Source organism: Gymnoscopelus braueri, assembly GCF_963280865.1.
Source record: "Gymnoscopelus braueri genome assembly, chromosome: 22".
NCBI classification, from domain to species: Eukaryota; Metazoa; Chordata; class Actinopteri; order Myctophiformes; family Myctophidae; genus Gymnoscopelus; species Gymnoscopelus braueri.
Genome location: NC_137624.1, coordinates 197,501 through 210,000, shown reverse-complemented (window position 1 = coordinate 210,000; position 12,500 = coordinate 197,501). Strand labels below are relative to the sequence as shown.

At 47.6% G+C, this 12,500-nt stretch overlaps 1 protein-coding gene across 1 annotated transcript in view; it reads right to left on the bottom strand.

Annotated features, from left to right (window-relative positions):
* homer1 (homer scaffold protein 1) overlaps positions 1-12,500 on the bottom strand; it is a 40,848-nt gene that overhangs the window by 14,920 nt on the left and 13,428 nt on the right. Inside the window, exon 2 of the mRNA XM_080420456.1 lies at positions 2,309-2,465. Coding sequence (XP_080276582.1) covers positions 2,309-2,465 — 157 coding nt within the window. The remainder of the gene's footprint in view (positions 1-2,308; positions 2,466-12,500) is intronic.

Here is a 12,500-nt window from a genome sequence, read left to right as displayed (position 1 = left end):
ATGAAAAAAGGTCCGACTTGCAACCGTCCCTCCGCGCCGTTGGTCCCGGCTGTCCCCTATGATCAAGTAGGGTGTTCATTTAAGAAAAAAAACACAAAAAGTTGGAATAATAAAAACGTTGTGACATTCGCTTGAGCCTACTCAGCGCCGTTGGAGTTATGTACCGATAGGCACAGAATCGTAAATCATGTTGTGGGGACTGCTCCACCTCTGAGTAGGTCAGTAGCTCCTGATTACGCCCAATGAATGGTCTGATAAATCGCGGGAAGGTCAGTATATCGCCTACTCGTCGCCTACTCGCCCATTCAATGGTCTGATAAAACGTGATAATCTCGCATTCAATGTATTGATAGTATTCGAAGCCGGTGGAAGATGCTGTTCTTGGTGCAGTCCAGTTATTCTCAAACCTTCTTTACCCCCCCCCCCCCCCCCAGCACCTGTTCAGCAGCACAAAACCTGCTACTATATACTGATACTGTAGGTATCTGTAGGGGCGGCAGTGGCTCAGGGGTAGAGTGGCCGGGTAGAGTGAACTGGAAAGCGTAAGGTTCCCAGTTCGATCCCGGGCTGGGGGGCTCCCCCAGAGTTAGTGTCGAAGTGTCCTCGAGCAAGACGCTGAACCCCTAATTGCTCCCGATGAGCAGGTTGGTGCCTTGCATGGTTTCCTCTGCCATCGGTGTATGAATGTGTGTGTGAATGGGAATGTAATGCACAATCTATGTAAAGCGCTTAGGATAAAAGCGCTATATAAATGCACCATTTACCATACTGAACATTGTTTGGTATTTCAAGTCATTTATATGCATTGCTGTCGGGCAAAAACCTTGTATCTCGATATTTACTTTTTTCTTTTTCTTGATCGTCGTCGACTTCACCCATTTTCAACCTGTCTTCATATAATTGGTCCTCACTAGTGCTTATGATTATATGGCACCATTTCTGTCTACTCAGTCTGTGTCTCAAAGGAGGGCTGTGGACAGTTCAGAAACCTGTCTACTAGTGACATCATCGATGGGGAATCCAAGCTAATAGAAACTACAGGCTTTCTATCCCTGGAAAGTTAGCATGCTATAATGGAAGCCATTGTTCTTGTGTTAATAAAAATCTAAAGAAAAAAATATGTAATATTGGAGAAGAAAAAAAACCTTCCTAATGATGATGTCACTGGTAGACGGGTTTCTGAAGTGTTCACAGCTCTCCTATGAGACACAGACTGAGTAGAAAGAAATTACAGAATTTTATCAGGAGCATTAGTGAGGATCTATTATATGAAGATAGGTTGAAAATGGGTGAAGTTGTCCTTTAATGCCCTACTTCGTCATACTACAGTGTCACACAAAAGGATAAAAAATAGCTATAGCTATAACTATGATTGGATCCATTGGAACACAGGATCCTTTTTATTTTCCATATCCTGAAAAGCAACGGTCGAGGTGCATGCATTTGATTTTTTGTTGTTGTGATCTTTCTCCAGTGCAGTGGTGGAAAAAGTACTCAAATTCTTTACTTAAGTAAAAGTACCAATACTGCAATATAAAAAATACTCTGTTACAAGTAAAAGTCCAGAATTCAGAATTGACTTGAGTAAAAGTACAGAGGTATTGGCATCAAAATGTTCTTAAAGTACCAAAAGTAAAAGTACTAAAATATTTGAAAATAGCAGATCTACAACTACAGATACGTTTTACTTAAAGGCATACTAGGTAACGTTTTCAACAAAACTAAAGTTAAATTGTATATCTTTTGTGAGTGGCAAAAGTTTCACAACACCCACTCCATGAATTTCACCCCCGGAAGCCTTTTATTTATATATTTTCTATTGAACGTGGACGGGGGGGACTTTCCCGGGAAAATGACGTTCCTGGCCAACGTCATGACGTCGTGGCCGACGTCCTGGCCGACGTCATGACGTCGGCCAGGAACTACCGCAACGGTTTCCTGTTTGGCCAGGAAATACCGCGCTAATAACAAAAAGGAACCTCACGCTGATTTTAAGAGAATGTAGGATTGGAAGATCGAAAAAGAACAGAAAGAGAAAGCACAGCTCATGGTAACTAATGCTCCACTGGCTAAGAGAAACGATCCGTAGATAGTATAAAACAATTAAAAGATCGCTTTTTGAAACGCTTCCGGCTTCCGGTGAAAACGAATGGAATTCTGGGTAATCGAGGACTACGGAAATTGTATGCAGTGACGGTAGTGACCAGCAGAGGTTGCTAAAAATCGTTATTTGTGATTCTGCATTGTACAACTTTAAGTAAAAAATGGGAGCACTTTTCCCACCATGTTATCGGGTACAAACACACACCTTGGTCCCGTCCAGGCTGATGATCCTGTAGACGTTGCGTGTACTGTCGTAGAAGTAGGACACCGTAACGGCGTGCTTACTGCTGGGCAGCCAGTTCTTCTTGGTGCTGGGGTCAATCTGGAACACGTGGGCCCTCGTACTGAAGATAGGCTGCTCTCTGAGGAAAGACACACACACACAGGCACACACACACACACACACACACACACACACACACACACACACACACACACACACACACACACACACACACACACACACACACACACACACACACACACACACACACACACACACACACACACACACGCACACACACACACGCACACACACACACACACACAGCGAGGTTGTTCTTAGCAACAACAAAAAAACAGACAAACAAATTGAGGGCTTTGTCTTCACTACAAAACAGCTGAAACAATCCACTTCAGCAACACACAATTGAACTTCTCCTGTATTGTGTGCATCCATTACAACAAGGTGTGTGTGCGCGCGTGTGTGCGCGCGTGTGTGCTTGTCCATTATAACAGGAGTGCAGTCACACCTGTATCAAAAATTTCAGCAGGACCCCCAAAAGAGAAATTCTGCATCTAGGACCCCAAAAAGTCAAGTTAAGTAATAGACAATCTAAGCTCACAACACAATGTGATGCATCGTGAGCTTCTAGATTGGCTATGTTCACTATTCCTTCATTTGTTTTTATTTTATTTGAATTTACTTTTTACTGTACTTGATTATTTCCTTCTTTTTTTTTAAACTATATACAGTATACAGTCCACTACATCTCAGAGGCAAATATTGTATTTACTCCACTACATAAATTATATTTGACAGCTTTAGTTACTAGTTACTTTGCAGATTTGCAGATCGTCTCTGTCGGGTGGAAAGATTTCAAAAACTGTTACTTTTCAGGATTCAAAATCCAAAATAGCAAAAATAGCAGATCAACAAGCTCAAAATGTGTCGCTTTTTTATCCCACGATTTTGCAACCCCATTTTTTTCACCCAGTGCCAATTGTCTAAGTAATCCTGGGCGCTACACTCCCTCTGCCAGCCTAGGGAGAGCCCAGAGCCGAGCTCATGCCTCCTTCAATGCATGAGAGCTAACAAACCTTCTTATCAGCTGACAGGGGGGAGTTTCCCCGGTAGGACGTAGCGCGTGGAAGGAACACGTTATTCCAACCAGTTCCTTTCCCCCTCCATCAGGCATGTTTTTGTGAGGGTACCTACCCTAGGGAACACGGGGAGTACATGCAAACTCCACACAGAGAGGCCCTTTCACCAACCTGCTATTTTTGATACTTTTGTGAGATGCTGTAGTATGATCAAGTTGGGCATTAATTTAGGAAAAAGCTTAAAAGGTAAGAATATGGAGATAAGAGGTTTCTGCTCGACAGCAACGATATATTAACCATTTAAGTGATATTTTATACTGAGGGTATTTGAAAATAGCCGATCTACAAGCACACGTAGTGCGACGCGCAATGGTGGAAAAAGTACTCAAAATCTTTACTTAAGTAAAAGTATCAATACTGCAATATAGCAATACTGAAATATTTGAAAATATCCGATCTACAAGCTCACAACGCGTCGCGATGCGACACGTTGTGAGCTTGTAGATCGGCTATTTTCAAATAGCCTATGTATAAAATAGGGCTGAAGTGGTTATGTATGTTTTATAATGTAATAATTTATATCTGAAAAGTAATTAGTAACTACAGTTTCCAAATAATTGTAGTGGAGTAAAAGTACAATATTTGCCTCTGAGATGTAGTGGAGTAGAAGTAAAAGTACTGGAAATTGGAAATACTCAAGTTAAGTACAAATACCTCAACATTGTACTTAAGCACAGTACTTAATTAAATGTACTTAGTCACTTTACACCACTGGCGACGCATAGTGAGTGATGCTGCATATACCCCTCATCCTCTACACCAGATATGTCTTCAGAGAAAATTGCTGACATACAAGCTCACGTGTTGCATTTCAACGCATTGTGAAGTTGTATGTCAGCAATTGTTGGCCTAATGTTCGCCTATTATGATTACCACATTCCCAGAATACGGATGCTAGGGTCCGTGTGGTTACACTGGTAAAAAATCAAACGCATACATTCTTAATAACAATATTAGTTATTATCCAAAGCCAAAAGATCCATACTGAACTATAAATATGTATCTTAGTGGGAGGGAGACAGAAATTACCGTCCATAAAAGTCAAAGAACAACAGAACACGAGAGGATGTGCGTGTGTGCGTGCGTGCGTGCGTGGGTGCGTGGGTGGGTGGGTGGGTGCGTGCGTGCGTGCGTGTAGGCCGACTTGCCTACTTGTATTGACATGCATGTGAGGGCCAAATGTCCGCACAAGTGCATAGAATGTGAGAAATAAACATTGTGAGGACCATTTTCCCAGTGGTGGAAAGTAACTAAGTACATGTACTCAAGTACTGTACTTAAAGGTAGGGTAAGTGATTTGCGTTGGTTAAAATAATTGTTAAATAGCTCTATATTCTGATAGTACTCATTGCTATAGAGTGTTTGTTCAGTATTAGGAGTCTCCTTGTCTCTCCACCTCTTTATTAAACAGAAAATGCATTTTCGTTTCAGTTTCAGTTTCATTTCCAATTTTATCCAACCAGGACAGAGAACTCAATCAGGATACAGATTAAACAAGTGAAATTGGAAGTGATGACACAAAGAAATGAGCAGACAAAATTGGAACTGGAACACTATACAAATTAAGTGGTGGGTACTTTCTCCTGATTGGCTGAGATTTTGACACCTACCGAAAAATGTATTTTCTGTTTATTAAAGAGCTGGAGAGACAGGGAGACATCTGTTACTGAAAAAACACTCTATAGCAATGATTACTATCAGAATATAGTATTTTAACCTTTTAACAAAATACTTTTTGTTTTAACCAAAAAATATCACTTACCCTACCTTTAAGTACAATTTTGAGGTATTTTTACTTTACTGGAGTATTTCTCATTTTCAATACTTTTACTTCTACTCCACTACATCTTAGAGGAAATCTTAGTTTAGTTACTTTGTAGATTTCGATTATTGTATAAAAAAAAATACATTAAAGGTAGGGTAAGTGATATTTTTTGGTTAAAACAAAAAGTATTTTGTTAAAAGGTTAAAATACTATATTCTGATAGTAATCATTGCTATAGAGTGTTTTTTCAGTAACAGATGTCTCCCTGTCTCTCCAGCTCTTTAATAAACAGAAGATACATTTTTCGGTAGGTGTCAAAATCTCAGCCAATCAGGAGAAAGTACCAATTTTTAAGCTTAATTTGTATAGTGTTCTAGTTCCTGATTGAGTTCTCTGTCCTGGTTGGATAAAATTGGAAATTAAACTGAAACTGAAACGAAAATGCCTTTTCTGTTTAATAAAGAGGTGGAGAGACAAGGAGACTCCTAACAAACACTCTATAGCAATGAATACTATCAGAATATAGAGCTAATTAACACTTATTTTAACCAAAGCAAATCACTTACCCTACCTTTAACCACTTCAGACCTATATATACTTTGGCTATTTACAACAAGCTTACAACGCGTTGTGAGCTTGTAGATCGGCTATTTTCGAAGGATTTTATACATGTGATAACTTGTGAAATGGGACATTGTGCATAATGAGTACTTTTACTTTTAGTATATTTTGATGCAAATACTTTTGTACTTTTACTCAAGTAATTTTTTTTTTAATACTGGTACTTTTACTTGTAACAGAGTATTTCTACATTGTGGTGTTGATATTTTTACTTAAAGACGGGGTGCCGTTATTTTCAGTGATTCCCCCCCCCCCTAAAACATAATCATCAGGTATTATGGTTATACCAGGAGGAAGATCTTTTTCAAAAAAGTGTACAGAAATGGTTAAAATTGTTTTTATGTGGTGTGGAGTATCGTTGGGAGATCGCCTGTTAGGTAAGCACCACACCTCGGAGAGAGAGTGGGACAGAGACAGAGAGAGGCTCCACAGACACAGCAGCAGCCTGGGCTGCGTCATAGAGGGGCGTTACCTACCAATCGCCCTCATGAATCAGCCCCATCTGAGCGCACCTGTGTGATCGGCTAGGTGTGGCACCAAACATACAAAATAGCCACTCTGTCTCAGTCTCAGCCTGGCTCTCTTGGTGAACAGACGGGTGCTTCAGGCGGTAAGCGATACTATCCACTGTTTCCCTCACAAACCTTGTATGTGCGTGAAATGTAAAACTAAAAGGACTATTTCTGTTATCTTCATAGGCAACCTACCAGGAGGAATGACAACGGATGTTATGATGAATGACAACAGATGTTATGATGAATGACAACAGATGTTATGATGTAAAGCCCCGACTCGGGAAGGATTTATGTTCAACATTAATATTATTTACCAAATATAAACAATGCTCTCTGAGCCTGGCTGTTTTCTGAAATAAACGCCCTTGATTGGGTTTGTACCCTGACTTTTGCGTCTTGGCTTGAATCAGTTCCCCACATATGGTGGAGAATACGGGTAAAACTGATCCACGCCAATACGCACAACGATGGAACAGGCCAACGCCTTAACGGCCTTACTAAGAAGCCAAACTGACTTACAGACAGCGGTACAAAAGTTAATTGATAGAATCAGCCGAGATGTAGCCAGCACTCGCGCACCACGGGAGGTGCTCACCAAATTGTCCCCAGAAGATGACATCGAGGCGTACCTGGAGGTGTTCGAGCGCACCGCGACCCGAGAGAAGTGGCTGGTAGCAGACTGGGCCTCCCTCTTGGCCCCGTTCCTCACCGGCGAGGCCCAGCGTGTCTGTCGCGACCTGTCCCTCGCCGATGCCCGGGACTATCGAAAATTGAAGGAAGCCATCTTGGCCACCCAGGGCTACAGCCTCCCGGCCCGTGCGCAGCGCTATCACAGCTGGGCCTACAACTCGGCCCAACCACCACGGCCCCAGGTGGCGGCGCTCCTGCGCGCCACGCACGGCTGGCTGACGACCGGAGGAGAGCCCCCCGTAATCGATCGACTGGTGATTGACCGATGTATCCGTTCCTTGCCGCCTGACGCCCGAAGATACGCCTCGCAAGTGAGCCCGAACTCACTGGAGGCGCTCGTGGCCTTATTAGAGAACCACCAAGTGAGCGTGGACATGATGAGGACCACCCGTACCGAAGCAGCCAAAACCCCCGGTGAAGAGAAGCCCGGCCGTGACCGAAGGAGGTCGACGCCCCCTAACCAGTCCACCGCCCGGACCGAAGCCGCCGTCGCCGAAGGGCCCACTCGGGGCCCACACCAACGGCGCTGCTACGTCTGTGGCCAGGCGGACCACATATCCTGGACGTGCCCAGAGAGAGAGAGAGACGTCTCCATGGGGACCGCGGCCAGCTCGGGCGGCACCCGGCCCTGCCTCCACACCGGTACCAGCCAGCGACGCCAGACGCGCCTGCCGGTGAAAATTGGCCGCACCGACACCCACGCCTTGCTCGATTCCGGCAGCGCCGTGACGCTCGTGCGGGCCGACCTGGCGGGGAAGCTCAGCACTACCACGGTCCCCGTAACCTGCGTTCACGGCGACGTGCGCCACTATCCCGTGACGAAGATCCACATCCAGACGCCGAGGGGAGACGCTGTGGTGCCAGCCGGCGTGGTGCCGAACCTGCCCGTACCGCTCCTGATAGGCGCGGACTGCGTCCTGTTCGCGCGCTACTGGGACCCCGGCTTACTACGCGGGACCCCCCGCCGCCGCCGCCGCCGCGCTCCGCGCTCGGCGCCCTCGGGACCGCTGCATGCCTGCCCGGCGTTCCGTGCCACCTCGCTGGGAGGCGTGAGTGACAGTTCCCCGGGGGGAGACGAAAGGAGTGAGAGAGACGAACGGAGTGAGAGAGACGAGAGAGACAAGACAGCCGAAAGTGGAGAGAGAGACCAGAGACGCGACGCGGAGGAAAACCCGGCCACGTCGGACCGGGGGGCCGAGGACCCCACTGAAGCCGCGGACCCCTTCGCCGAGTTCCCTGGCGCCGAAGCACTCGAACCACCCCGGGTTGGGGAGTTCGCCACGGCGCAATGGAGCGATCCGAATCTGGACATGGCGCGCAAGAATGTAGCCGCCATCAATGGAAAGAAATGTGAAGGGGTGAGTGCACTGAATCCCCCATTCTTTCTAGTAAAAAAAGACCTATTGTATCGAGGGGTGTTAGACAAGGGGGGGGACCTGATTGAACAATTGCTGGTACCGAAGTCATATGTTTCACGGGTGTTGTACTTAGGCCACACGCACCAGTTAGGCGCACACCTTGGAGTGCAGAAGACATATGAGCGCATTTTAGCCCGCTTCTACTGGCCCGGTGTCAAACGGGCAGTAGAAGACTTTTGCAAGGGCTGCCCTGAGTGTCAGAAAACCTCCCCACGGCCGACTTTCCATAATCCACTGGTACCACTGCCAATAATTAATGTACCGTTCTCACGTCTGGCCATGGACATTGTGGGCCCTCTGCCAAAATCCAGCCGGGGCCACCGTTACATACTGGTTATCCTGGACTATGCAACTAGATATCCCGAGGCCATTCCACTGCGGGCGGCCTCGGCCAAGGCGGTGGCCCACGAGTTACTCATGCTGTTTAGCCGGGTGGGAATAGCAGAGGAAGTACTGACCGATCAAGGCACATGTTTCATGTCACGGGTTATGTCACAATTGTACAAGTGGTTGAAAGTGAAACGCATCCGGACCTCAGTCTATCACCCCCAGACAGATGGATTAGTCGAGAGGTTTAACCAGACTTTAAAAAAAATGTTGAAAAAGCTAACTGATGTGGACGGGAAAGACTGGGACCAGTTGATTCCGTATGTGCTGTTTGCTATCAGGGAAGTGCCACAAGCGTCCACGGGGTTCTCGCCATTTGAATTGGTGTATGGCCGGAGACCCCGTGGGCTGCTAGACATCGCCAAGGAAGCCTTCCCCCCACCGCAGCGTCGTGGAGCATATCGAGCGCCTCCAGGCCCGGGCGAAGACGATATGGCCCCTAGTACGAGAGCATATGGAAAAAGCGCAACGAGACCAGGCCCGCACCTACAACCGCGGCGCCACGCTCCGCGAGTTCCAGGTGGGGGAGAAGGTCCTGGTGCTGGTGCCCAGCAGCGAGTGCAAGTTCCTAGCGAAGTGGCAGGGGCCATACGAAGTCGTGGAGAAGATGGGCCCCGTGGACTATCGTGTGAGCCAGCCCGGCAGACGGAAAGGTCACCAGATATACCACGTGAATATACTGAAGAAATGGAACTCAGCCCCTCCACTACCGCTGCCGGTGCTGATGGCCACTAGCTCCCCACAGACGTTGCCCCCGGTGCCCATCGGAGATGACCTGGCCCCCGCCCAGACGCAAGAGATCAAGGACCTGTTGGGGCGGAACCGGGACATCTTCTCCGAGCTCCCCGGGCGTACCACGCTCACCCGTCACGACATACGCACGGACCCGGGCAAAGTGGTGCGCCAGCGGCCGTACAGGTCCCCGAAGCCAGACGCGTTGCCATAAAGGAGGAGGTCGCAAAGATGTTGGAGTTGGGAGTCATAGAGGAGTCCTACAGCCCCTGGTCCAGCCCGATAGTGATCGTGCCCAAACCAGACGGGACGCTGCGCTTCTGCAACGACTTTCGGAAGCTCAACGACATCTCCGCCTTCGACGCGTACCCGATGCCGCGAGTAGACGAGCTCATCGAGCGCCTGGGCCCGGCTCGGTTCGTCAGCACCCTGGACCTGACCAAAGGCTACTGGCAGGTGCCGCTGACGGACCGAGCCAAGGCGAAGACGGCCTTCTCCACGCCTGACGGGCTGTTCCAGTATACGGTGCTGCCGTTTGGAGTGCATGGCGCGCCCGCCACCTTCCAGCGGCTGATGGATCGGGTGCTCCGGCCCCACCGTGAATACGCAGCAGCCTATCTCGATGATATAGTCATCCACAGCCCCAGTTAGAGTCTCCACCTGCAGCACCTCCACGCCATCTTGGACGCGCTCAGACGGGCCGTACTGACGGTGAACGCAAAAAAATGTCGTATCTCGGCTACACAATTGGACGAGGATGTGTGAGGCCCCAGACGCGCAAAGTGGAGAGGATCCGAGAGTGGCCTCGGCCCGTTACAAAAAAGCAAGTAAAATCTTTTCTAGGACTCATGGCATATTACCAGAAATTTGTAAAAAATTATTCTACTATTGCAGCCCCCCTGTATGATCTGACGTGCCAGAAGCGGCCTAACCACGTCCTCTGGACGGCCGAGGCGGAGACCGCGTTCCAGAGGTTGAAGGGCGCGCTCTGCGAGGAGCCAGTATTAAAAGCCCCCGATTTCAGCCTGCCCTTCGTCCTCCACACGGACGCGTCGGGCACCGGGTTGGGGGCCGTCCTCGCACAGGTATTTGAGGGTGAAGAACACCCAATTACCTACGTGAGCAGGAAATTGTTAGATCATGAGAAAAACTATGCGACTGTAGAAAAAGAATGTCTAGCGGTGAAGTGGGCCATACACCACCTCCGTTACTATCTGTGGGGCCGTACCTTTACCCTCATCACAGATCATGCACCTCTGAAGTGGATGGCTACCAACAAGGACCGGAACGCCAGAGTGACGCGCTGGTTCCTAGAGCTGCAGGACTACCACTTTAAAGTAGAGCACCGACCCGGGAAGGACATCCCCCACGCAGACGCCCTGTCCCGCATGTATGAGGTGGCAGAGATGGAAGCCCCCGGACCAAGCGGTGGGCTTAGGGGGGGGATATGTGGAGTATCGCTGGGAGATCGCCTGTTAGGTAAGCACCACACCTCGGAGAGAGAGTGGGACAGAGACAGAGAGAGGCTCCACAGACACAGCAGCAGCCTGGGCTGCGTCATAGAGGGGCGTTACCTACCAATCGCCCTCATGAATCAGCCCCATCTGAGCGCACCTGTGTGATCGGCTAGGTGTGGCACCAAACATACAAAATAGCCACTCTGTCTCAGTCTCAGCCTGGCTCTCTTGGTGAACAGACGGGTGCTTCAGGCGGTAAGCGATACTATCCACTGTTTCCCTCACAAACCTTGTATGTGCGTGAAATGTAAAACTAAAAGGACTATTTCTGTTATCTTCATAGGCAACCTACGAGGAGGAATGACAACGGATGTTATGATGAATGACAACAGATGTTATGATGAATGACAACAGATGTTATGATGTAAAGCCCCGGACTCGGGAAGGATTTATGTTCAACATTAATATTATTTACCAAATATAAACAATGCTCTCTGAGCCTGGCTGTTTTCTGAAATAAACGCCTTTGATTGGGTTTGTACCCTGACTTTTGCGTCTTGGCTTGAATCAGTTCCCCACAGTGGACATGCCTCCAGTTCATTAAGTATACCTGGTTCTCACCTTAGCACCTCCTCCACCACCTTAGCACCATCCACCTGTCCTAGTCTCTCCTCCTCCTCATGCCCACACCTGTTGTGTTATGATAATGAGGGGGAGGGTATGTTTTTACTATGTCACTAAAGGGCTGTTTTTCTATTGGCACGTTTGACCCTCAAGGTTTCAGCCTCCAGGTAGAAACTTAAGATAGTCAGAGAAGACATAAAACGCCATAAAAACACCACCAGGGGGCTTAATGAAGTTCTATCAACCTCATAGACACATGAAAAACAGAATAAGTGCAAAACCATGGCACCACCTCTTTAAGTACAAAATGTGAACACTTTTTCCACCACTACATTTTCCCAGTCCTCACGTGTGTGTGTGTGTGTGTGTGTGTGTGTGTGTGTGTGTGTGTGTGTGTGTGTGTGTGTGTGTGTGTGTGTGTGTGTGTGTGTGTGTGTGTGTGTGTGTGTGTGTGTGTGTGTGTGTGTGTGTGTGTGTGTGTGTGTGTGTGTGTGTGTGTGTGTGTGTGTGTGTGTGTGTGTGTGTGCGTGCGTGCGTGCGTGTGTGTGTGTGTGAAAATAGAGCTCTTATTTGAACCCTGACCTCATGTGTGGGCTGTAATGCTGTAATGTAGGAACAGGCAGCAGCCACAGGCAGGAACACAACCCACTGAGACAGTGCTTCCAAAACAGTGGGTCCAGACACATTTTGGGTCACAGACCCATTTTTTATGGGTCCCGAGTAAATATCCCATTGTGCTTTATATTTGTTATAATCATTAATTATTATTATTTCAAAACTTTCAACAACATTATAATAATAATCA